At 38.9% G+C, this 27,930-nt stretch overlaps 1 protein-coding gene across 2 annotated transcripts in view; it reads left to right on the forward strand.

Annotated features, from left to right (window-relative positions):
* Positions 1 to 27,930, forward strand: part of PPP2R2C (protein phosphatase 2 regulatory subunit Bgamma) — a 141,397-nt gene that overhangs the window by 13,205 nt on the left and 100,262 nt on the right. Inside the window, exons 1-2 of one of the 2 annotated variants that reach the window (XM_035891093.1) lie at positions 7,508 to 7,584; positions 7,693 to 7,787. The exons of the other annotated variant lie outside the window; for it this stretch is intronic. Of the exons in view, the coding sequence (XP_035746986.1) occupies positions 7,508 to 7,584; positions 7,693 to 7,787 (172 nt within the window). Of the gene's footprint in view, positions 1 to 7,507; positions 7,585 to 7,692; positions 7,788 to 27,930 lie in introns of those variants that run through there. 2 annotated transcript variants of the gene reach the window in all.

Raw genomic sequence — 27,930 nt, forward strand, 5'->3', positions numbered from 1 at the left:
CAGGAATATGTGGATCCAAGCAGTGCTGGGGGAGAGAAGGAAAGAGATGGAAATACAATCATTCCTTCCTCGACTGCAGTTGTTCTCTTTCCATTTGCTGCTTGACTCGATTGTAGTGATACTTGGCTTTTATCTGCGGTACTTGCTGCTCTTCAAGCTCCAGAAATCTTTATTGAAAAAAATGGAAATCCAGCCAAAACCATAACTCATTTGGCACTCTTTGCCAAGTTCTTTCTGCTCTTTGTACTTGTATCCATTGAACCTTGTGAGTGCAAGACCTGGGACTGCCACCCAGTACCATTCTTTTGCTCTCATTAAAGGACACAAATATGACCCAAAATTGTCTTGGACTTGGAGTGGTTGGTAACCCCCAGTATCAGTACAGGCTGGGGGAAGAAAGGATTGAGAGCAGCCCTGCCTAAAGGGACTTGGGGGTGCTGGTGGATGAAAAGCTGGACATGAGCCGGCAATGTGCGCTGGCAGCCCAGAAGGCCAACCGTACTCTGGGCTGCATTGGGAGAAGTGTGGCCAGCAGGTCGAGGGAGGGGATTCTGCCCCTCTACTCTGCTCTGGTGAGACCTCACCTGGAGTATGGGGAAAATCTTTTTAGTAGGGACAGCTGTGATAGGACAAGGGGTGATGGTTTTAAACTGAAGCAGGGTAGGTTTAGACTAGATATAAGGAAGAAATTCTTTACAATGAGGGTGGTGAAACACTGGAACAGGTTGCCCAGAGAGGTGGTGGAGGCCCCATCCCTGGAAGCATTCAAGGCCAGGTTGGACGGGGCTCTGAGCAACCTGATCTGGTTAGCGGTGTCCCTGTTCCTGCAGGGGGGTTGGACTAGATGACCTCTAGGGGTCCCTTCCAACCCAAAACATTCTATGATTCTATGATTCTATGATTCTATGATTCTATGATTCTATGATTAATCTGTGTATGACCCTCAGGGTTTTAAAAAACTGAAATGTGCTACTTAGTGTCCTAACAAAAATAAGAGTCACGTTTCCATCAAACAGCAACAATTTCTTCTTCAAAATCCTTACAGGTTGTTACAGCCTTTATGTAATTGTGATTTATTATTCAATGAAGTCTATTAAGAACCTGCCACTGGCTCCAGTGGTAGTGGATCAGGGTGCATGGCTTTGTATTCTATGTACACATTGTAAGTCTGTGAAAATATATGTCTGTGTATACAAACCATGTATTTTGTTTGTGCTTTGAGAGTCATGACTTTAATCTCTACACCTATTTTTTTCTAATTAATTTGTACAGTAACATTACTTTTGTCTTCAGTACTATATTACATACATTGTGGAGCTATAGTATATAACCTCTGATACTGCAAGAGTGTTTTTTTGAAGAGTTTATCTAACTCAGTGCAAGAATGCATAAAGTAATTGCTCACCAAAAAACTTTCTGGGATTCTCAGTGTGTTGAATCTTCAGAGACTCAATACCATTACTCGTTTTGTTCTTTAGGACAAAAATAGATAAGGGTGGAAATTTGGCCTAACTTCACTGTATTCAGAAATCTTAGATTCTACAAAGCTTAGGTTTTTCTACATACTGTCAGGAAATGTAAATATATTCTGTAGTTTCACAAGGAAAAAAAATCCTGGGAGCTGAAATTTTGTGGATCTGTTAAAGGTGTTAGTTAATTTTCTTAGGGTTCACTGCATTCCTGTTCACCAGCAAACTGTATGTTTAGCCTATCAAGAATTTATTCTTTAAACAAAAGAACAGGTTTTCTGTAGTTACTATAACCATTTAGAATTATAATTTTGTTTCTTTGCATAATGGGTTAAGAAATTTGTGTGGAAATTCTCATGCATAATATAATTTGTTAAATTTAGGCTTCTATTAAAATTCTCCTGTTCTATACCGTGACCTTATACTGTCTTTGCAAGTTTCCTTAGGAGCTTAATGTATTCAAATTTATAATAACCTGGGTACAAACCTATTTCTTTTTCTCTAACCTTTTTGCCTCCTTCCTTCTATATGATTTACCCTTGCTGCATATTGTTTTCTTTTAAATACTCTTATGTCTTTTCTTGAAGCAAAGCCACTGTCCAGATTTTCTCTTTGAGGTAATGTTGCTTCAGGCTACTTTTTAACTTTCTGAAATGCAAAGTAATTTAGTTCAGGTTTTAATTGCGCATCTTTTTCTTCTTTTCAAGAATACGCTGCCTGGACACATTATCAGTTTGTTGTTTAAAGGGCTGATAAATGCATCGAAGTTTTATTAATTTATGTTGCAGCAGAATTCAAATTAATGCTAACCAGAAGATCTTTCAATGGATGAGTAGCACGAAAGGTATAATTAAATCTCTCTGAAAAAAATTACAGGATATTTCATGAATGTCAGTAACATAGTTTCAGCTCTTAAATAAATTTCTTTGTTACAGATATTTTTCAGGGTTATCTCTACCAGAACTACAAAAAACGTACATGTCTTAAAACAGTAATTCTTCCCCTTGATTTGCTCATTTGGGTACTTTTGGGTTTGTGTTTATTTGTTAGGTTCATATTGCCCCCCTAAATTACGCTTTTACAGCTTCCAAAATGTTTGTATTGTGGTAGTGTTGTAATAACACAGTGGGGGTTTTTTTTTGAGTTATGTGTGGAACATTAAGGTAACCACTTAATCTTAAACTGATGAGGAGTCTCCCTGTAGTCGGTGATTACTGTTAAGAGCATTCCAGAGTGTTTTGGCTGAGGCATTACCTCAAAGATTAACCCACTGTCAAGGAATAGATTATGGCTGAAGAATTAGCATAGTTGCATTGTTGGGAAGAAAAATTGTGTGCCAAATGCAGAATTAGTCACTTCAATTAATCAGTCTTAAAAATTGTATTTAACTTTATTGTAACCTGTTTCAGGCACTTGTGTGAGCATATCAACTTCTTGTGGTCAAATCCAGTAAGCTGTAGCAAAGAGTTTAGCCACCTTTTCCAGCACTGGGTCTCTGAAGAACACTTCTTGTTGTAAATGTTGTGTCTTTGTTCAGGTTGTTAGTGACAAAGAATGGGGCACAGTGATCCAGCCCTTTGGCTGGAACAGGCATTTGTTTGCTTAACTGTTTCTGTAGAATCTCAACGTTGCATTGGACACTCAAAGCTTGTTAGTTCATCTCTCTCTGAAAATATCATGGCAGACAAGCAAGGAGTGAAGGCTTAGCAAAGGGATTCTACAGAACACCAGAGAGTTTCATGTATTATAAACTGACATTTTGTTAGAAGTATAGAAACGGTGTATGTGGGACAGGGCCTCTGCAAGTTTGTAGTCCAGTGTCCCACTGGAAGGACAACCTTGTCAAAACTATAGATCAAATCAGCTGTGGATTTGTATAGCCGAGTTTTGAAAACCTCCAAGGATGGAGTTGCCACAACCTCTCTGGAAAACCTTTCCAGTTCTGCACTACCCTCCTAAGAGTAAAAGCCTTTCTAAGTAGCCAGTCTGAACTCCCTAAGTTGCCACTCAGTTGCTTTTGACCCTACAACATTACACCCGGCTACCCAGAAGTGTTTGGCTCCATTGTCTCTGTAACCCCTGACAAGTAGTTGTAAACTGCTATTAAATTGCCTTTAGCCTCCTCTTCACTGGGTTTAACAAGCCCAGCTCCCTCAGTCTCTGCAAACGTCCCAAGCACCTGACCAACTTGATACGTGCTTAGGACTTGCTGGATTTTGTCTGATTTCTCCATTTCAGCCGGGGGAGGGAGGGATTAGAAGCTGGACACTGTTTGAAGTGTAGCCTCATCAGTGCTGAGCAGAGAGCGATCTTTCTCTTTCTGCTGGCCACATTCTTCCTAGTATTAGACCAGCATGTGGTTTACTGATGTGAGCCCACTGTTGTCTCATATTCAGCCTAGCATCCAGGATGACCCCAGGTCCTTTCCCGCTGGGCTGTGACATTGCCAGTTGCTTTTCAGCCAGGTGCGTGGATCTTCTCTGCCCCAAGTGCAGAATTTTGCACTTCTCCTTGTTGAACCGCCTGAAGTTTCACAGGGTCCATCTAGATTCTCACAGATGACAATTTTCTGTAGCTCCTGTAGCACAAGCCGTTCCTTGTCTTCCCTTAGTTTGTAACTGAGAGGTGAAGCACTGAGTTTGTAGTATTAGTTAAATCACTGTAGGTAATTTTAGATGGACAATGTCTTGCAGTCCACAGTGAATATACACCTAGCCTGGATGGCACCAAAGTGAATTTCCTGTATATTTTTTCATGAATCAATGTAAGTTTTTGGCTACCTCCAGCTGTGAAGATTGTTTTGAAATATACCAAAGAGCCTTAGACATTTCTGCTTCGTGAAAGATGTGCTGATTCTTCCCTTAGTGAGAGAGATGGCATTTTTATCTAATACCTCAAGCAGCAACAGTGGGAATTGCATTCAGTGTGCAGTGGACATGAAAGAAATCAATATTCTTTTTAGTTTGTATAAAAAAATCATAGGTTCTTAGCAAAGCCATAGCATATAGTATATTGAAACTGTAGTTTCCTTTTTCTGTGGAGACTATCCATTAATAGTTTAGGCACTAGCAGCATCATTTCTGGATGCTAGAAAGTTTAGTATGGGCTCCCTAGCAGTGACGGCTAACATGATTCAGCTGTAGGTACAAATCGTCAGGCTCATTTTTCTTCACCAGCTGTATGTTGGTTGGGGAGACCCAGGTGGGACTACAATCCACAGTGGTACTGTCCTCTCACACGTGCAGGAAACGGGAAAGGTTATGTTCAAGAACCACCTGAATGTTGTCACTGGGTGAAGAATGGAGCTGAGGAATCCACTGCTGCAGCCATAGATGTGTGGATTCATTTATCTAAAGGTCCACACAATGGACTTCTCGCCATTTCTTTTTCCAGTCATTGAGACTGAAAGGTAGGTTTTCGTCATTTCTCAAAGGGAAAATGAACTGTAGAAAAAAGAGTGATTTCCTGATAGGACTCAGGAAAATTTCTGGTGGATCTGAGAACTGAGTCCAGGAGCTATATTACGGTCCTTGTGTGCACAGTAGATTCTACTCAATATTTAAACAAGGAAGAAGGGGGGGTATTCTAGCTTGGATATGGTGGCAGGATGTCAGTTCATCCCAAAAATAGCATGTGCTTTCTGTCATGGAAGAGCTTTCTGTTCTAATTGGACTGATAGCTGGAACATACATGTTTCTCATGTGGTAAAATTATTTTCTTTTGTATTCCATTAATTATTCTCACAGACAGTGAAAGGGATCCTACCTTTCAGAAGTATCCCATATGGTTAAAGTGCCTTTTGAAGTGCTTGGGATACATAGGTCAACACAGACTATAGGGGAGGTTTAAAAGCAATAGTTACCTTGTGGGGAGAAAAGCAGGAGGATGTAAGCAAAGGCAAGGCTCTGCGAAGCATTTAATGCATCATGTACTTGTTTTTGAACTCTTAAGGCTTGTTTTTGAAACAAAAGTAGGTTACCGTCAAAGTGTGAAATGTTTTTTGTAGACTATTAAAGCAAACAAAGAAAAGTCCACACTGTGACTGTTTCAGCTCTTGCTTTCAGTTGTAGGGTTTTTTTTCCAGTTGTAGTTTTTACCAGTTTGCATTTGAGGGATGGTAGATGCTTTAACAGTTGTGGTTTTGGGTGAAACCTGTTTCCACTAATGCCAGTCCTTCCAAGGATTACTAGAAACTACCTCCAAACATTTGAAGGTGTTTGAGTTTTTTTCTCTGCCTGGAGAGAAAAGCATCAGTGATATCTGTGCATTGTTACTGAAATGTCTAGGTTATCTATGTATCATGGTCTTTTTGGGGCAGCTTCTTGGTGACTCTGAGAGGGGTGTAGGCAGTATGTGAACCCTAAGGTCATCAGGGTTCCGTGATGATTTTGGTTCTTTCTGATACTCCTAGTAGTTGTCACATAAAGAAAAGGAGCAGATTTACAAAAATTCCTGTTCATGCTTAGAATAATCACTGTCTTAGAAAGTGAACAGAACATCTGTCTGTAGCGCTCGGGGCACAATTAATCATTATTCTAGGTCTTTTATCCAACCTGCTGTATCTTATTTTATATTTAAATACTGGGTTTATTAAATATGGGATTATATATGTGACTATTTGTTATTATTTCGCTTGGAGATACCTCATCCAAGTATCTTGGCCAACATCTGTTTATAATCATAGCCCATGGACAGCCATAACCATACTCTAAGATAGTAGATATTCAGTGAGACAAACTGTTTTGTTGCTTTGAAGTGGTTAGTATGTTGGAAACTGGGAACTTTGTGAAGAGAAAAGCAGTATACAGTGGCAAATAAAAACATCAAAATAAAAATTAAGAAAATGCCCTGTCTGGCACCTTTGTTCAGGAAGTGAGTGATGAATAAGTCTGTCTTGTCCAAAGAAGTGAACAGTTCTATGTACCCCTACATTTACTCTTTAGCATACACCTAGCTGAAAGATTGAGCTTAAGTAATTAGTACAATAAAAGTTGGGTTTGTTTGTTTGTTTTTTTCCCCTTATAAAGTTCCTTTGCCATATTTTTATAATCATCATGTTTCTTGGCTTGCTTTTCATGCATTTTAGCAGTGCTGAACTATATTTAAACCTCATATGTATAGGCTTGGTCTTGCCTCTCAATTCACTTGCAGAAAGATACACTGCTGTTGACCAAAGTTAAGCAAATGCAATGAAGGCTGATATGTTTCCAACTAATTATTGGAAATTGTTCCTGCCTGTAAACATCAGTATTCAGTGCACACTCCTATCAGAACAAAATTATTGGTCATTAGCTTTCAGTCCTCTGTGTCTAAGCTTGATATTTCCTCCAACTAAAAACATCATGGTACTACTGAAAGATACACAGAGATCACTTTTGGAGGCAAACACACTTGTTTGAGTAGGGCTTTACAGAATTGTTTTTGAAATTGTAAAACGTTGCATTCATCACCACACTCAAAAGAGTGATTTATTCATGTATTTCAGATAGGGTTTTTTTGGTCTCTTTCTCTAATGGACTGCACTTTGGTATATACAAATCATTTGTATGTGTCACTCTAAAAACTGGTGGCTGAAAACTGTTGTCCTAGCTGGAAACCACAAGGATGGTGGAAGGTTTCCTTTTTTCCTTTGGAAGTTGTCTTTGTTAGGATTGATCCTCGTGGTAACCTGTTTATATTAATGTGGAAGTAAAATAAAATGCCTCTATGGAATGGGTGGGACAGGAGAAGTGAAAGAACTGCTTCTCAGTTAGGTAATTCATGTAGTAATGGTTTCTGTAAAGGAAATGTGTAAAGAGCAGACTAAGAAACTTGCCATTTTGAAAGGGAGGCAGAAGGGAGAGAGTTACCCAGTGGCAAGTAGGCGTTCATGTCAGAGTTGAGAGATTAATTTAAACATTATTTTCTTATTTATTTTATTTGGGCTGTCTGGTTAAGTTGATTCTCAATGGCCATATCCCAGCTTTCTATATAGGTAACTGGCAAGAGCATCATCAACTCATGAACCAAAGAATCCAGCTTGCTGGCCGGGCAGACAAATGGAGCTCCACAGAAGATGTGAAAGTAACCCAAATACTTCAATAGAAAATGGGGGTTGTTCACCGCCCCCCAAAATGTACTCACTTGAAGCAGGCATTGTCAAATTAATTTCTTTTTCCTTCACTTGTAATGTGGAAGGTACTGACCGACAGCCCTGGAAATTAAGTCCTCTATTTCTCCACAGGACAGGTATAGCAAGGGCAGCAGCAGCAATGCAAGCTTCCCCACATTGTCCTGCCAATGTTCCTCAACCCAGTTCTGAAGAGGTCACTTCTGGAGGTGAGTGGGTGGAAGAGTCTCTGTCCATGCAGTTACTGCTGCTAGGCAGTGGTTCTTGCAGGACAGGCTGTTGGACCAAGACTGCCCCCTTGTCTTGAATGAACCACCAGTCTTTAACAGATAATCACTTTATGTACAGTAAAGCGGCGTGGGCTGGATTCATTGAGGTTGTGTCATTCTGCTTGACTGCTGTCACATTTTGGTATTCCTTTGTGGTTGGATGGCACCTTTGCATTTTTTTCTTTTTGCACTTTTTGTTTTCAGAGGCTTTGTCAATGCTTTATGTACATGTCCACAAAGTAGCATGCAAATAACTGAATGCAGTCTGGTTGTAAATGTGATACAGAAAAGCAGTTACTGGTGGCAGCCACGTGTGCAAGAGGAGCTTTAGAGCACTAGACCAAGAGGCATGCTTTGAAATGCACCAAAAATCGTTAAGAAAGTGAATGTTGGTTTCCAGTGTCTAAATGAACTGTTAGGTTTCTGTTGTAAAGCCGTATCTTAACATTTTCTCTTTTCATAATTACTATGTAATTCAGATATTAACACCAATTAAGCTGGTAAACTAATGTTCTTTTTTAGATTATTTTACAATTAATGAAATCTGCCTATCTAAAGTTAGACATGCAACATCCTACACTTTATGAAAGTAATGGGTATGTATTGCAGTTGCAATAGATAGTTGTCGTCTAAACCAGAAGATACATGATAAATTCTATGAGAGGAATTACTATGACTGCGAGTTTTCAGAACAAAAATAATGAGTGCTCATAAGTTTGACAAATGAATTCTCATATAAATTCCTAGATTTAAGTACTACATACTTCAAATATAGTGAGGCATATTCTGTTTTCAGCCAAATTTACGTCTCTTTCTCAATTGTATTTCTATATTTAAATGGAAACAAAGGCTTAGCAAGGCTGTTAGGCCATGCTGAATTACTTTTGTAGCTTCCGATGCTGTGTAAAGGATTTGCAATGGCTTGATTGTCCTTTGTAGTTAAGGCCCGTAAGTCTGTTTAACTCTGCTTCTGTGGCTGTTTGTAAAAAGGTATGATGATAAGAGAACATAGTACAGTGGAGTAATTGTATAAATTTAGCATTATTCCTGACTGTTTCCACAAGATCGCACAGAATGGCAGGGGTTGGAAGGGACCTCTGGAGATCACCTAGTCCAACCCTCCTGCTAAAGCAGGCTCACCTAGAGCAGGTTGCACAGGACTTCGTCCAGGCAAGTTTTGAATATCTCCAGAGAAGGAGACTGCACAACCCCCCTGGGCAGCCTGTTCCAGGGCTCTGTCACCCTCAAAGTAAAGAAGTTTTTCCTCATATTCAACTGAAACCTCTTGTGTTTCAGTTTGTGCCCATTGCCCCTTGTCCTGTCGCTGGGCACCACTGAGAAGAGTCTGGCTCTGTCCTCGTGACTTCCACCCTTAAGATATTTGTATGTGTTGATGAGGTCCCCTCTCAGTCTTCTCTTCTTCAGGCTAAACCAGCCCAGCTCCCTCAGCCTTTTCTCATAGGGGAGATGCTCCAGTCCCCTCATCATCTTTGTAGCCCTCCTCTGGACTCTTTCTAGGAGTTCCTCGTCTTTCTTGAACCAGGGAGCCCAGAACTGGATGCAGTACTCCAGGTGGTGTCTCACCAGGGCAGAGTAGAGGGGGAGGATAAGCTCCCTCAACCTGCTGGCCACACTCCTCTTAATGCGCCCCAGGGTGCCATTGGCTTTCTTGGCAACAAGGGTACCCTGCTGGCGCGTGGTCAGCTTGTCATCTAGAATAAAGAAGAGTTAATTTTCCTAACTGGAATAGACTACCTGAAGGAATTTCTTGCCTTTTTACTTCAAAGGATATGAATCAGAGTAGTATTCATTCCGTATACAGCTAAAATAGTTCCTGACTTCTTGTTTGTCGGGGTAGTAAGGAATACAGGATTTGGTTCATAATTAAAATGAATGATAGAGTCCTGTTGGAGAGTAATTTGGGACTGATCCATAAATTCATTTTAACTGAAGAACAGTTTGAGGATCCTTGTCATGACACTACATTGCACTAAGTACTATAATATTAGGCATATTTGCTAATAAGTCACCTTAATTTTTTTATGGTGCCAGTAAATCACATGGATTTGATTTTTTCAGCTCTTTTGAATGCAGTGCAGATTGCTAACCTTGTGCTGTCACTGACAAAGCTGTAGAGAGGTCGAGAGTTGGCCTCCCACACACCTGTGTGAACAGAGTCCAGAATTTCAGCTCAAACCCACCTCTATGCCATGTAAACCTCTGAAGATAATTATATACCTTATCGCAATTAAATCTTTTTTATAATAGACTTTATTTTAAATTCAAGTACGAAAAAACAGTTAAATCAATGTCAGTGCAAGCACAAAAGAATGGTCAGAGACCATTTTCTTCACATCGTATTTTATTCATACTGCATTCATCTTTCTGTCTCTGCGTATGCTTTTGTGAATCCTAATTAACAGAGTCTGATTTTTCTACATATTTACATTGAATAATGGTGATGTAAAGGAGCATACCTGTAAAACAAGGTATTACCCAGAGCATCCCAGAGCAGGATAATCCTCATAACCTCAATCCTGGAGTCCTAACTTGTATAAGTAACACTTTTGATTCCACTATGACTGGGCACACGAGAAAAGGCTTCAGCATTAGGTTCATAGTTATAGATGTCTATCTTAAGAGCTTCAGTTTTATCACCCTTTCTTTGCCTCCAGTTATATCCTAGTGATTGTATAGCCTCGCTGGTTTTGTGCAAGGACTGGGAGCAGAGGAAAGCTAGACCAGTCCTCAGAGAGGGCATATAAATATCTTTCCTGAATTACACTGAGTTGGTCTGAGGCTTCAGGCTCAATTCACAAACTCTTTTTTTTCTCACCAACCGCTAGGTAACATCAGAGTTTAAGGTACAAATCCAGAATTTTGGGTCAAGTGTCAAGGCAGAGGTTGCAAACAAGGAATAAGCAACTCTTTAGGTTCACATTGAATGATATATGGGTTGTGCATGGTCACACTTGGGAAATGTCCATGCTAAAATGTTATTTTTTCCTTTTTTGTCTTTCTATCCATGAAGATAATATAGATCTGTATTTATATGTAGGTGATCCAGAAGGGACTTTGCTTATTCCCAGTCTGCTGGAGGTATCCCTTGAAGTGTTTCCCTAGCAGGCTTGGAGCTCGGGTGGAGTATGTCAGGCTGCATGTGATGATCTGGAAGGAGCTGTGTCATGTTAGATTGCTCAAAAGGAAGCATTTATTTGATGCACTTAGAAATATTTCATGTGTCAGCACCAGACTTCTAAAAATAAGTGACTGAGATGCAGCAGAAGGAAATTCCTTTTAATCAAAACTTGTGTTAGATTGCTCAAAAGGAAGCATTTGTTTGATGCACTTAGAAATGTTTCATGTGTCAGCACCAGACTAAAAATAAGTGACTGAGGTGCAGCAGAAGGAAATTCCTTTTAATCAAAACTTTGTGTCACTGCATCTGTAAGTAAAAGGGAGACTAAAGCACCGAAGCTATCGGAAATGAAACCTCATTGCTCAGATACCAAGCTGTGCAACTGATTTCATAGTTTTACCACATAGTTACCATGGGCTCTTAACGTGTTACTGTTCAGTATTATTGTGATCCTAGGAAGAAATTTGTCACCTGTCTCTCCAGATTTGAGGAAGTCTCTGTTCATATCTAGGTTGGCAGTTTTGGTCCAGCCGAATTCATTAGTGACCAGGGTATCATTATCAATCAACAGCTGTATAACTGTGTGACCAGGGTATCATTATCAATCAACAGCTGTATAACTGTATATGGAAAATGTTTATATATTTTTTTTTAGTTCCTAATAGTCTGCAGCTTTACTATGGCATCTGTAAATGTTCTGGTGTTGGCACACATGGAACTCATTGCAGGATCATTGCCAATGCTGGCAATGACAGGGCAGGAAATGCATTTTTCGGTCTGCACAGAGAAACCCAAATCTGCCTGAGACTTTGGATACTCCTGTAATGCAGATAATAAGGAATATGTATTTACAGAAGTCTCTATGCAAGCAACAAACAAGCAAATAGTCCACCAAATACCACAATATCAATTTCATCCATTTAATTATTTTCTTTTGAGCACCTAGGATATTGAGGCCCATTGAAATTGCTTTAGAGAGTGTCACCTTCAATCTTGCAGCAGAGTATTTGAGCTCAGATGTTGAAAACAATTTAACAGACAAAATACTGCAAACACAGAATGAGATGTGCAGACAAAAATGAAAAGGTGGTACTGGATGTAAATCTTCTTTCAGGGGCCTTATGAACATGACATCTGATTGCCAGCATCACGAATACAATACAGGTTACCTGTCATCCTCTGCATTCCATAAAAACTTAACTCACAAATACAAGGTGAGTTTTCATAGAAGTCAGACTAACAGATCAGCCGCAAACCCCCATGTAAAATGGTTTTGGTTTTGTCATTATTCCTAGGAAGATTAGAGACCTAACAAAGAGCACAAGAGTATTGAGGTTGATGGAGTCTAAATTTTCAGTAGAGTTTTTTCTGCTTTAGTGTGCAGGTACAGCAAATTCAAAGTTAACACAATAAATACCGAGACCCTAGAATTGTGAGATTTTCTGGGGCAAAGGAAAGGTTTGTGTGCTCTTAAACACTGTTAATGATTTCTTTCTTAGGCTTATTTACTCTACAGTTGGCATTGATAGATAATTTCTTCTGCACTTTAATGGCTGGGCTGTTGCACCAAGAAGATGTGGACATTTGTAGACTTTCTTTTGCTTGAGACTTTAGGCTCTTCTAGGGAGATGAAGCAAATTAGGATTTTTTTTTTTTTTTTAAATACTTAAGAATATGCTTCAGGAGAAAGAAAACATAAATTTTTTAAAGGACAGATGCCTCTTAATAAGCACTTCAATAAAAACTAAGCGATCAATTAAAATTTATTTGTAATGAAAAAACCCCGTAATTAAATTCCATGGAAATTGAGCCAAACTTAAAGGCGAAAAAAAATTTGAGATGTTAGCTGGAATCTTAAGGCAACGATGTCTGGAATTTAGACAGTTTGCTGTAACATTGGCTGCCAGGTCCTATCTGTGGATGTGTGTGTGGAGTGCTGAATGACACAGTGACATTTATATTGCTCAGTGGTTTGTCAAAAGAAACAAAACCTTATTTTGCTAATAAAGGAGGAGACAATGATACAATGTATTCTGGCAGTTTGTGACCAGGTTGGGAGAACAAGGTCCTGTTTGTTCTCTAGGATGGGAGCAGTAGAGAGAGACTCAGAATGCAAACATTTATTCTGGATAACAGTTGTTTCTTGCAAAACTCCTAAGATATTTTTTTTTTAGCAGTGTTTACACGAACACTGTAATTTTGTGACGACAGAGTCTCGGTGCTAGCCTGCTTGTAGGATTCTTCAACTTTCAGAACTACGAAAAAAACATTCAAAAGAATCTATGTATGTGGAAAGGGAAGTTTAATTGTAAACAGGTTTTTTGGTTGTGGTTTTTGGGGAGGGTGTTGGGTTAGGGTTGGTTTGTTTGTTTGTTTTAAATTGAGGCATGGCTGCCCAGTGCTGAATGGTTGGAAATCAGTTGAAGGTCTGTTTGGAAAAAACTGATTCAAGGTTATGTCCTGGCCAGGGGCTGGTGGGTGGCTTGTGCTGTCCGTGATGGGGCAGGGGACAGTGGAAGACCTTCGGGGGCCCTATGGAGAGGCTACTTTTTTTTGTTGTTTTTTTTTGTTGTTGTTTTTGTTTTTTCTTTTTTTTTTCTCCTTTTCTTTCTTCCTCACACCCTGCCTCATAAAATGTCCTCTCAGATAAATGCTTGTGCGGAAGAAAAGTGATGTTATGGCCTGTGTACTTCGCCTGTCCTAGTTATACAGCTGACTGTGCCAAGTGCACTGTGAACTTCGTACCTCTACCCTTGAACCTCATAGTAAACGTATAGGGATTTCTTGTTTGGAATCTCATTTGCTGTGGGTGGTGCAAGTGTGTGTTTTTTTGTAGCTTGCAGAGGAATCTGACACAATTCAGAGCAGATCTCATGCTGGCTTTGAGCTGAACACTGTTGAGGAACACAAGGTAAAAGAAGCTGCAAGACAAATTGAGTTGTGCCTTGCCTGCAAGTAATAAAATTTTTCAGTCCACGGTGCTGCTGATTTCACACTGATGGGGATCATTATTTTCTAGTATTTACCACATTATGGTATTTTTCTTCCTGAATATTTATGCTATTTTGCTTGTGCTAACTCTTAGCTTGGTTATATAGGGTCCTCATGCTGAATCTCTGCTTATAGATCAGGCTATGTTGTAGAGATGTGTTCCACACATTGACCCCAGCCATTGACTTCTTTTTACAGTAACAGGACAGGAGTGAATAAAACATTACTGGTTTAATGTTAAATATAGAAAAAAAGTCATCTCTATTTAATGGATTTGTAGTATCAATGTGCAAAAGAAACAGCTGAACTGCTGTTTCAGGCAGCTAGCTGTAGAACTGCATGGAAATGGAAGGGATTGGTATCAACAAAAACCAAGCCACTGTAAACCAAACCCAAAACCTCTCCAGTACAGGAAAGTTTTATAAACAGTGCCAACAAACAGATCTATTTCTCACCTGACTGGGGCTTACAGTTTAGGTTAGAATTTTTGATGTGGAACAGGAGATTTGATTTGCAGCATCTACACAGAGTGCGTGAGCAGTTACGCTGTACTTTGTCTGGACAGCAAAATATGTCTTTTTCTTTCCATGAGCGAAGTAAACTTAAAATGTAAACTGAACATTTGGTGATAGGGAAAAAACACTTTTTTACAAGATCCAGTTCTGTGCTTGAAGCACAGAGAGCACTGTGGTATGAAACCAAACATTTCACTGAAGACAGGATTACTAATTTCAGCTAAGTGAAGATTTCCATGGGCTATGTCTAAGGCTGAGTATAATCTAAATGTTAGATGTCACTTAAAAATGTGATGAATAGTGGGAAGAAGGGGGAAGATGAGACTGTAATAGTAAAACTGTAGGGTATACTCATTTAGGATCACCTTACTCCTTGGCCCGTACCATAAGGGCAGAAAATCCTAATCATGCCAGGAGCATGCACAGCCATGCTTGCAGTAGAAATAGCAAAGGAAGAAGGAAAAAGAAAGCCTTATAAATATTCTTGGGAAAGCATCATATACAGACAGCTCTGGTGGTACGTACTGCTCTGACCCAGAAAAGAACAGCTGTTGCCCTTCTGTACAAGCTGATGCCTTCAAGGGTGCCTTTTACAGAAAAACAAAATTGTGAAGGTGGGAATGGGTACACATAACAGGACAGGCTGAGCCAATGAAGCCCTAACTTTGCAATGTGTGTATATATGTGTAAAATATAATATATATATGTATTTGCAAACTATGCTTTTTTTTTTTGCTTTACTGAAATTAGAATAGGGTCTTGCATTTAATTTTAGATGTTTTCTCTTTTGATCTGCCTGTTTCAAATTTGATTGAGGGAAACAGCGTGTTCTATTATTGAAATGTAGGCTGCTCTGCCATGCATCTCCTATTTTGAATGCTTTAGGATTGTTACGGGTTTCTGTAGTAATAAGTTAAATAAATAGATCTGTAGCAGCAGTTCTGAAGATATGAGCTTAGTGCACATGCATCTGTTATGTATATTTGATGCTTCTCTCTCCGCCTTCCCAATAAGCCTTTCGTAGACATATCTTTTCAGTATAGTTAACTTGCAGTGCTTGGTGACGTTGACCATGGTTCTGTGACTGTAACCATAATATTAATATAAAAGATAAATTATTCTATCTGTTCAGTTTTCTCCTCCTCCTGTTTTTATTTTTTTTCTTTGTCTCTTCTGGTGAAGTGTTTCCACCTTGAAGAATCCACAGCAGGTGAAGTTGGCATACTAAAGTCTTAAATCTTGCTTGTGGTAGCTTCTACTCTTTGAAGTTGTGGAGAATTGGGAAGGACTTGGCAGTACCTGAGTGTGCACATGAATGATTTTTTGTTTTTTTTTCCCCCCCCACTGTTCTTGCTGGCAGATGGTCCTTTAGGGACTTTTGCCAGCAAGTGCAAGTCAGAATAGCCTCTAGGAGTGACTGCACTGGTAAAGATATTGGGCAGCCTTTCCTCCTTGCTGAGCTCAGCAGAACCAGGCCGACGGTGAACCTGATCTATCATTTCAAAGTTATTTCATATCTTCCTCTCAGTAATCACAGTAGCTGCAGAGGAGAGTGTTTAGCTCCCCACGAGAGTTGTCAAACATAACAAAATACGAAATTAAATGATTGTTACAAAATAAATGCCTGGAAGAGTGAGCCTCCAGTCTTAATGCTTCTCTGAAACAACAGAGGTACCTTTTAAAATTTAAGCCTTAACATAAAATTTCTGCTCAGAAGAAATATTCATTCTGAAACAAACTTGATTTTTAAGAGTTTTGCACTTAAGAATAATTTTCATGAAGCCAGTAAATGCTGCTTTGTAGCATTACTCTAACTGCCGTAGTAGTTCTGTATATAACCCAGACTTAACCAATGAATATCTATTTAATAATGAATGGTTTCTTTTTGTGTAAAATAGTGGAATTTCATTTTGTGGATGAGAACGCCTCTTTTTAAGACAGATTCTATTTAAATTCATATTTCACATTCTTTTTTAGTTTGTTAGAAATCCTCTCCTGAACACTTGCCTCTGCCTGACCTCTAATACTGTGGATTAAAAAAAAAAAGCAGAACTCCAGATGGTTCACTTCATAGAATGAGGGCACCTTTGTTTGAAAGGGATTTAAGTATGAAACCAGTCATGTGCGTTAAAAATCCAACAAAGAAAATAAACAGTCTTAATCAGCAGTCTTTAAAAATTATGTATGGAGTTTCAGACATCCATGAGTGGTACCATCACATTGGATTTCAAAGACTTTTAAAGATCTCCCAAATTTCTCACAGGCTATCAGAGAGCTATCTGAGCTGTCTGAGTCTGATTACATGTCTTAGAAGCCTGTGTTATATTGGTAAGTGCTCTGTACTTTCTGATCTCTTTTCTAACTACTATAGTAGCATGCTGGTTTTCTTTAGCTCTGTAGAAGTGGGGTTTGGTGTCTGGTCATCAATGAGCAGTTACAGAATATAGCAGAGGTTGATCCCACGTGTGCACCTCATGGACCAAAGCAGATGTCTTTTAGTAATCTTCTGATGGATGTCTTCCAAACTGCAGTAATCTGAATTCTGGGACTTTGTGCGCCACCGGGCTTGGAAGAAATGCTTCATAGCAAGAGAATATTTGACAAAAGTGCTGGTGAAAATATTGCCCTTCCTTCCATTTTATGTGATTGTGGTAATAACTACAAGGTATCAGAATTGATGGGTGACTAAAAAAAGGCTTTTTTGTGAAAGAGGATTTGTACTAAGAAGATATCAACCATGACGATACAATAGGAAAAACGTTAGCTTCAGGAATAAAAAATGCCATTGACTTTGATAATGCAGAGATTTAATTGAGTATGCTGTTCAACTCTCTGCCATAAATCATGATCAGGTTTATATCTTTCGTGTTATTTATACTGTTATTTATACACTAAGAGTCACTAGGCACAGCTGTTCTGTAAACATGCAAGGAGGTGGTTTCTGCCCAGAGGAATGTTCATGTTAAGTATGAGACAATGTGAGGATATATTAAAGCGGGGGGAACATGAGGTCATGGTGACTGTGCTGGTCAGCACAAGAAGCAGCTGTGATACGAACCTGGCTGCCAAGCGTCTTTACTTGATGATGATCCGTTTGTTGCCATGCCCTGAGAAATACAGTTTGTTTTAGCTGAGCTCAGAATTGAAGTTAGATCAAGCAGATCTTCCTGTCTATGAAAACATTCTTTGTATTGAAAATATTCTCACGCTGCCCTTAATCACGGTTTTCTGCACATACCGATGCAACAATAATCATTACCCCTGTAAGAACTGACTGAGAATTGTACTCATGCTCACGCTGCTGTGTGACAGTCTCCTTGGACACCCTGGGGCTCCAGTGATTACCCCAAAGACTTAAGATAAGCTAGGGAGCTTTGCTGGTTACCAGTGAGCTGTGAAAAATGTTTCTTCTGATCTCTGGCATGCTGATTCTCCCTTCACTCATGCAGCAAAATATATAGAAACGCACCTGAGTGTTCCTCAAAAATCTGCAGCATAGATATGCGGAAAGAGGGAATCCATGGCAGTCATCTTGTTTGGACAAACTTAAAGGACTTCAGGTGGATGAAAGGGTCCTGAACAATTTAATCTTAGTGTAAGTAGATTAGACATGGATGGCTTTTGTGTTTATTTAAAAGATAGGTACTGTAAAAATTTGTAGCTGTATTGTGTGGTTTGAATGAGGTGCCATAAATGCATAAGCCTTGTTGTGGGAACCTGCCATAAGTGCTCTATCTGTCCATAAACAGCCCTTAGGTAAAGGACTGGTGGTGCAGGGGTCAGGAGAGAGCAAAGTGCTTTCCAAAGTGGCTTTGCAGCGAAGATACTAAACTGCTTGCTTGTCCACTACCAGACTCCAAGCAGATTTAGATTCTCTCTCTCTGATGGGATCCTATGCCATAATTGATTCATAATCTATCTTCAGAGACTTTTTTTATGACTCTCTCAATTGTTCCTGGCTAAACTGGCTTGGAATTGTGTTTACCTGGTCTCAGCAACAGATGTTAGGTATCACTAAATACTGAACAGTCATGTGCGACAAAGGCAAGAATATTCACTTTCTGTAATCTTGGCCAAATTAGTCTTTTACTCCCTGCACGTTTTTCAAAATAGTTTTGTATGCCTACTGTTAGTGAAATACTAGGATACAGATAATGTATGAGTATTGCTCTGGAATTGAATACAATTATATTGGGAACATGTCTTGGTCTGGCTTATTTTTAACTCATTTTTCAGCAATTATTAAATGTTAAAATAAAAAATAAGAGAACACAAGCAGTGCCATAAATCAATACGTGTCCTGAACGGCAGAGCAAGTCATTTTTATAAGAAGGCAAGCCCCTGTATTTATAATAAATCAAGTTTGTTATCTTTTGAGCTTCCTGATTAGAGTAATTAGTCATTTATGCTGATACAAAGCCATCAGTGAATACATTGCTTTGTTTCACAAATATTGAATCTTAAATTGTTTTGTAATGGTCATTGGTTATAATCAGCTCCACATTGTAATGTAAATGTATTGGTTTGTTGGTGGGGAAGTAGTTTCCTCTATCCCAAATTAATCCACCAAGCAACAATCCTGCAGTTAGAACAAACTGCCTTTAAGACTGTACCATGAAAACTAATTTAAAATGCCAGATAGGACAGAGTGGGTGGAATTGGGTAGGGAGTCAGTATTAACAGATGCTTAGTGCTGAGGAGAGGGTCTCAAGGTTAGTGAGGGTGCAGGTGACTGCCTGGAATGTGAGGTCTTCTCTCCAGCTACGTGTAAAACACAGGTCATCACCAAGCTAAAATTCCTGCTCTTGTGCAATGGAAAAGCATGCGTGAAACTGAACTTCCTCGGGCTCTGCTTTAGCGGTTGGTAAGATTAGTCTGTCCTGGGGTAGGCTCAAGCATAGCTTATTTTTTGGTATGAAAACACAGTGTGCTTCTGGAATGTCATAGTTTCTTCTCTATTTCCAGACATCAGTTCTGGCATTATTTCCACAAAAGTTGCCCTTAGTCTGGAATAAATCCATACATTGAGGACAAAAGGCGATGCTTACTTGGAGAAGAGAAGTTGTTTTTTGGACATTAGTTGTGTATGCCTATGCCTGTAGGTAGAATGAAGTAGGATGAGCTAAGGAATTTCAGTGTAAGTCTAGCTTTTCCTCTGATGGCGTTTTTGGTTTTCTCAGTACTGTTGTCCCAGACTGGGTGCTCCCCAAAATCATGATGCTTGTGAGCAATATAATTTGTTGCTCATTAATCTTCCCTCCCTAAATGAGATGCCAATTCTGCTCCCAAAATAAGTGGCTTATTACTTATTCATAGGCTTACAGTAAGGAAGAAGTTAAAAGTAGTTGAAAATAGATTAAATGGACCATGACCTATCACTGGCTCCTTCAACCTCATTCTTTTACTGTACTTTCCCCTGTTCTACAGACTGTAAATGCAAAATGTTGCTCCCTGTCTTTCAGTAGCTGTTTTGCAGTTACTGCGGGCACTATAAAGAAGACGAAAATGGGTGAAGCTGCTCTTCATAGAATCATAGAATCGTCTAGGTTGGAAAAGACCTTTAAGATCACCACGTCCAACCATTAACCTAGCACTGCCATCCCACTGCTAAACCATGCCCCTAAGCACCTCGTCTGCCCAGCTTTTAAATACCTCTAGGGATGGGGACTCGACCCCTTCCCTGGGCAGCCCATTCCAGAGTCTGACAACCCTTTCTGTGAAGAATTTTTTCCTAATGTCTAGCCTAAACCTGCCCTGGCGCAACTTCAGACCATTTTTCTTCTGATCAGTGTCCTTTCAGTGAAAAGCATCACCTAATATATAAAAAAATAAATTTGATGTTATAATAAGAGAAATGTATGTTGTCTTTTCAGATAGTGTACACCATTAAAGTGACTGCTTGGTCAGGTATTCTGAGAACTGCCCCATACCAGGAGGTACGATGTCTTTCTCCATCCAGTACAGGGGGTGTTGGCGTCTGACACTAATGCCTGACAGCCACAAGAGCACAAATATGTTCCTTTGGATGCTGAACCCGTGACTTTTATTAGGAACTGAAAAGGGCATTTCAATGTAGTTCTTGATCTTTTTAATTATTTTAATGGCAAAACTTCCACTGATTGAGAACCGATCGCAACATTTTACAAGATCTTGTGAAAATGTAACATTAGAAAGGATTCATGATTAGTTTGACTAAAACTTTCATTATATTTAAAGAAAGCAAGTCTCTTTCTGATTTGGTTTTTATGTAAAATTCCAATTCAAGGGTAATTATGAATCTCCAAATTCTTTCATTTCATATTAGATTATATCCATTACTTAGGGTTGAAATAAGGGAAACCTTCCCATCAGTTACTTTGGTCACCTGCTGTGCAAACTAATAATGCCATGCTAATCTAGAAAGGAGTGTCGGTCACAGTCACATTGGAATTCCAGTGTAACAGGAAGGAGACAATTAAGAGAGGGAAATTAGCTGAACTAGTGCTATTTTGTACTACTCAATTTTAAAATCTACAGTCAGTCAAATACATCAAGAATGGAAGGTGTGGTTTTGAAGAGGTACAGGTTTGTTTACAGGAGTGTTCTGTGAATTATAATTGGAAAATATTAATAAAGAGGCATTTCTTTTAGCTTATACTCCTGTGAGAAATAAGTAGTAACATATAGGGTGAGGATTCAAGAGATTCGGCTTAGAAAGAAGGGTAGTTGTGACTAAGTGCAGGTTAATGCATGAGCTCTGGCATTTTTTTTCCTGTCGTTAGTGATAAAACACCGAGCAATTTCACAAGGAAGCCTGACTGCATTAGAGCAAGACTTTGCATATGCTAGGACAAAGAAAATAGATATTTTTCAGAGATTCTGTACTTCTAAGCATAGTATAAAAACAGGCAGGCTATAAGAAGTCCTCTGAAAGGATGAATGTTGTCATTTGAAAACAAAATAGGTACTCGGGACTGTGCACCACCTGGGTATTAATGCAGCCAATTACTGTGTCCTGCCTTTCAAACATTATTATGTTAGAGCAAGAAAAGAGCCAATATTGTGTTTTATATGACCTTTCTAATGCTATATAGACACATATAGATTTGTGTTATTCGTCTCTTTGATTCACCAAATGTTTCTTATTTGTGGCTCAAGGCGTTTATTTATTGCAAGGCTTCAAGCTGCGGTAAGCAAGGTCATAGATTAAGAATTGATTTCCACAGTTGCTCTAGCATACAAACTAAATTTCTCTTGGTTGGTTATAAAAACTACAGCTGGGCATAAATTCAGCTTTTCAACATTGTCTTGAAAATTAACGTTGAAGCAAATGAGAAAATACTCTTAAGTATGTATTGCATGCTTAATTTAGGCCCTCAGCTAAAACCTAAGGAAAGCAAATTGTTCTTATGCCGCAAGCTTCTAAATAAAAACATGCTAGTACTGAAGGTTTTTTTAATTTCACTTGTTCTTTTTTTTGTTATTACTTTGTCTCCCTTATTTTTTTAAATCAGAGTTTCTGTACAGTTTTTGGCAAATCATATTTTGATTGATATGTTGATTAGTTCCTTGGTTTTGTTATGTGCTCCTAGAGTCATTGCTAATTACACTAAGAGTGTGGGTTTCAATGGAATATAGTTTCTCTCCTTTGAAAATAAACAGTCCTACCAGAAATAGGAAAATCTGCTATTTTGTTAGCTTTGTCTCTAATGTGAAACACATCTTGTTAAACTGAAGGAATATTTAGACTGTAAACTGAAAATTCACTAAAATCAAAGAGGTATGGTTTTGGGGTGTTTTTAAAGGTGTTCTTTGTGGGTTGTGGGGTTTTTTTTTTTTTGGTTGGTTTTTTTTTTTAAGGTGTGCTTTGTGTTGGTAATGATAGTAGAACTGCACTGTGTGCAGCAATCGATATGTGTAAATGTCAAAGATGTATAGTTGATGAATCTTTGCTGCAATACACCGATTCCTTATAACTATGTAATAAATTTTAAGTTACAGAAATTGGCTTCTTAGACACATCTTTAAAGAAAATATTTCTGATATGACAACCTGCCCTCTGTTTTTGAATTAGTACACCTAGAGCTGAAACCATAATATGTAGCATATGTTGTCAGATCATAATCAACATCATCAGGTGGCTTTACAAATGTGAGCTTGGCCTCTACTGCTCCTGCATGTGCCAGAGTTACGGTTTCTGCCATTAGCAGAGGAACCAAATTGCAAAATTGTTTTTTCTAAGATAAGAGAGCATTGTGTTTACCTGATGGGAATTCTTGGTTTGCAGCACACAGTTCAACACTGTACCTTATAGCACTGGCCCACGAGGAATGGTGTGTCAAATGTTTTGTCATACTGTGTTATACTAAAACAGATGCTGAATTGCCAACCCTGTTGCGCACTAGTGCATGAAATAACTTTCTTCACAGTGGTCACAATATGTATGTAAAGAAAAACATTTGGAAAGCAAAGTGCTGTGTGGTAGTGGTTAAAAAAGTTTGGCAGGTAAAACAGGTATGGAGTTATTTGAAAATATAGACTCTGTTAAGAAAAAAAAATGTGCAGAAATGAAGTACCTCAGACATAGAAATCACTCCTATTTCCAATTCAGATGAGTGTTTTGGAGGAAAGAATTTGTGAAATTCATCTGTTGGTACTGATTGTTATCCCCTCTCTGAACTGTATTTTGCAGGATTAGACTACATGGATCTCCTTTCATGGCTGTTCCCAGGAAACCATTTTGTCAGCACTTGATCTTACTTTGCAGAATCTTGAGCTGGCGCTTTTTTTGAGTTATCAAAACCTGAGGATTTTATCAGTGTTTAAAATGCCCATGTCCATAACAAACTTCGACTTCCTTGAGATTTCCATATGGAGGTGCCTCAAAAAAATGCAGCTTTGTCGTGAAATGAGGTGAATCTATTCAACTCAGACTTTCTCTGAATAATAAAACAGCTTTACTGAAAGCCTTGTTGGGGGGAATTACGATTATCAAGTCTGGTAGTCAGAAAGGCTTCTTGTTAGGGTATTACTGCAGAACTAACTCAAGCATGGTTATGCCTGACTGAATACAAGATTTCCACCCATTTCCAAAATGTAGATTTCTTTTTTGAAAAGCACTTAAATATGTATGAAGAATCTTGGACTGATTCATTAACTTTGAATAAATTCCTATGACAAATGAGGGAAATGAAGAGAAAGCAAAAATAGCTAGTTGAGCAGGACTCCTTGTGTAAGCTTGGCTGCCTGCAGAGGTACAGGACTAGTACAGCGCTATCACTGGTAATGCACTGTAGATCCACCTGACGGTAAATTTTGAGGAACCAGAACCTTTTCGGAAGTAGATCTGGCACCTGCCTCCTCTGTATTGATGTAGTAGTATAGATTTTCAGGAATATGTTGTGAAAAATGCTGTTTGAAAAAATGTGCCCACAACAGTTATTTGGGATTGCTGGGGTCTTTGAGGTAGCAGAGAAGTGTGGTACTGCAGTGACTGCCGTCTTCCCTTGGCATTTTAATTCTGGCATGTTTGTTATCTCAGCACTTGATGCAAAATCTAGCAAACTCTATGATCTTTCTGACTTTATTTGGAGAATTAAACTTGTAAAGTTCCCCGAAGGTTTAAAGTGAGTAAATGTAAATATTCTTGCCATACCTAGATTTTTGTGACACAGTTTGTGCTTTTTCAAATGTTGTTATCATAATGCACGTATGCGCCAGTGGTGGTCTTCTGTTACTTCAGTGGGGATTAATTCCCCGAAATCCAGTATCTGCAGCCAGAGGGCCAACCAGATCATTTCAGAACGATCAAGGGACCACAGTCATTTACATTTGATTGGGCTTTCTCAAACTCAGGCAGGTCAAAAAGATCAGAGATCACCCCTGTATCTGTGGCTGGGGATTCTTCCAGTTTGTGGGACTGCACGGCAAGCAAGGGATAGCATATGCAGCTTCTGTGCACCCCACTGTATAGTGCCTGGGGTCAGGCACTGGTCTGAAGAAGGCAGCTACTAACAGGAATTCATCTGTCGCTCTCCTGTCTGCACATCTCCTTGGGAATGTAACTCCTTGGTTAAAACAGCAGTGAGGCTTCTTTAACTGCTCTGAGGGAAAACAAAAAATTATGCATTCTTGACTTGCTCTGACATGGATGGTTCTGTGAACTATGCTCAGGCAGAAGTTGTGAACAACCAGCCTCGCTGAGACTTCTCAAGCCTCCTTCTGCGTGCTGTTCCCTCCACACCAGAAACAACTTCCCCAATAACTGACAAAGACTTCAGCTTACAAAACTTAAGCAAACATGTATATTGCTTTTTTCTTTTCCTCATGATAGCGTTTGCATCAAGGACCAGATGTCAGCACCAAATGGTGATTTGGTCCCAGTGGCTTTGCTCTCTGGTGTGACGGTGGAAAATGGGACCTACTGTGTGGTATTAGCAAGGGAAAGGATTTGGATGAACAAGAAGCAAAGGCTGCCAAAAAAAGAAACTATGTGACCAAAGGAGTCCTGGTGCTGTGGATTTTGAAGACTATAATTTTAAAAGTATCAAACTCATTACTGCATCCTATCTGTTTTAAAACAGCTTTAGTCCTACCTCGTTCTTCACTGCTGCTCTGCTGTGGAATTTTTCCTGTGTCATAAGGCTAATTTTAAATGTTTCAGCTTTTTTGTCTTCCTGGTAGAAGGGGTGAACTCACAGCCAACACAGCCAAGCATGAAGCAGTTCTGCACTAAGCATTCCACCTCTGTGGTTACCCCATTGCTGTGATTACATTTGAGCAGCTCTAGATTTCAGTATTGCTGCATCATTTCGATTTCAGTTTTTAATTAAAAAGTTTTCATAGCCAGGGAACAGAACAATAGGGGGTTTTGTATCCACGACCAGCCCCTCCCCCCCAAAAAAAGGTTCAGCTGTGAGTGAAATGCTATTAAAAGCAACATTTGTACAGATGCCAAGTGGGAAGAGATAGCAAGCATGTAATAAAGAACAATTAATTTGTTTGAGAAGGACTATATGTAAAATAATAAATTATTTTAAACCAGGTTTTCTTCTGTTTTTTTTTTTAATCTCAGTTTTCTGTAAGAATAATTATAGTAATTTTATAACTAGGCAATGAAGATTTTGGTTCCACTTAGTGTCTCAGTAACCTTGCACTGAAATGCTAGTATTTCACAATGCTGATATCTAATTTTAGTAATCAACCCTTATGCTCTGAATATCTTGAAATCTACTACTTTCTACACTTAAAGTTTTTGATAAAGGCATGCAGGCTTCATTTAGTTCATTACTATAAGGCAAAATGAGACACTTTATGGATTTTTAATAAGGACACACGTTTTTGTTTACAGATTGATGATTACATGAATGTGTGTAACACCTGTGTCTAAGTAGACATAGAAGTAGGTTTTTATGCTGGGCACGGGTTATTTTTCCTTCAGATACATGGGCATAAAGCCTGAATAAAAATGCATTGTTTAGTTTTTAGACATCGCACAATGTCCTTCAGTCAGCAGTCACTTTACCGTTTCTGTATTACTGTTCAGGTGGACTGTAGCAATCATCATAAAACACAGGGTTGACGATGACAGTATCCGAGGAGAGTTAAGACCTTTCCAAAAGGAAACTTGTAAGAAAAGTTCTTTCATTTGAAAGGCTGTGGTTGACTTTCCCAAATCATGGTTATTTGCTCATCTGACCCATCTGTCCAGTAAAAATAGTGTTAAATCCTGTGACATCTACAGTAGAGCTTTTTTGATCATGGGAACCCAATACTCATTGCTTGATGGCATTTGCTTTTATAAACAAGAACGATTGTTAATGTTCTTGTGAGCATCCTAAATCAGCATTTGGAACATACATATTTCAGGTGTGAATATGCAGCCAGAGCTTGATACGCTGTGTTCCAGTTATTTATTGGGTAAGTATTTTCATATTTTTAAAATAAAATGTATGGATTTTTTTTTTACCAGACTAAAATTTTTGCAATGGATACTTCATCACTAAAAATTGGAATTGTCATGGGTCCTTTCTCAGTCTTCAGTCTTTTGCAAATTGCAGTAGCATACCTTCTGAAAAACATGAATGCTGATTTAGAAGAACACTTTGAATCACTGATGTGAGTTTAAGAAGAGGCATCAGCAGTGTAAGATGGCTATACTACAATTTCCACTCCATGGAAAGTCTGCTCAGTGTTTTGCAGTGCCATGCATGCTCTGTTACATGGCATACACCTACACTGGCTCCACCAGCAGAAAATCGACAAAAACATGCAGATGCTGAGAGAGATGCTTGAAGAAGTTGAAGAAGTAGAGGTCATCTGGTGTGAAGCTTCTAGGTATGCCCTTCTTTTTATCAACAAAATGACATAGTACTTGAACTACTGATTCTGTTTTAATTGGTGTCTGCATACAGATTTGTTCATAATATTTATTGCTTTCTTGTTGATAGAAAGTTGAAGAAGGGAGTTGAACAAAACACACAGGGCAGTTCATGTTAATACAGAACTTTTTTCCCTTTTCTACCCTCTCAATCAACTGCCCTGGCATAGGACAGTTTAAATGCAATCCTGATGACATGGAAAAGCAAAAAAGAAGGCCACAGACTTGCAAATAAAACTTAATTGTTATTTGCTCATTTGAAACTGTCAAGGAGACAGCCTATACATTGCTCTGTGGCTAGCTCTAAGTTACTAATGGTACCTGAACTGTGTTTTATATATCACATCATTCATGTACTTGATCATCATTCTCTCATCATCTTTTATGTTCTTGGCCTGTCCAAGTTTCATTTGTGGCAGAGAAAAGCCTCTGTGCTCTTTTCAGATGGCTTTTGGTTTCTGTTTTCCTTTGTTTTAAAAACAATCAGTTTGTAAATCTTACACAGAGGGATGAGTGGTGGAGCTCAGCCTTGCTTTGCTGTCTGGATCATGAGCATCTGGCACATGACAGTTCTCCGCTTGCTGCAAAACTACTCTAGTAACTCCATGCTGTTCTGATTGCTTTTTGTCTTTTTTTGCCTCTCAAAGACACTGATGCACGGATGTTTCCTGACTCATTAGTACTTTTTCTTTTAATTCATTGAGAGTTATTTCTCTTTTCGAATAAAAGAGAAGGAGGTGGTAAAAACTAGCTATCCTGGAGCAGAGTAATAGAAAAACAACTAGCTATTCAGGCTCAGTTTAGGGAAAAGAGATTTTGTTCCCTTACTGTCTTTCTTAAATAAGCCAAGAGGTGGACTGGTTCTTTTGCCCACACCCACCTTTAAACTTTTCTTCTTTATGCTCATGTGCAAATCAAGTCCATTGCTAAACTGAGATGCTCTCTGTACCTAAACTTAAAGTGACCCCAAGAGTAGCCTTAAGAAATTGAACCCACGTGATCTGTGTGCTTTCAGTCTGTGTTGCTGTTTGCAACCTGAATTTAATTTGGTTTCACAGTACCTGCAGCATGCCAGAGAAA

This window comes from Egretta garzetta, unplaced genomic scaffold, assembly GCF_000687185.1.
Source record: "Egretta garzetta isolate BGI_Z169 unplaced genomic scaffold, ASM68718v1 scaffold193, whole genome shotgun sequence".
Lineage (NCBI taxonomy): Eukaryota > Metazoa > Chordata > Aves > Pelecaniformes > Ardeidae > Egretta > Egretta garzetta.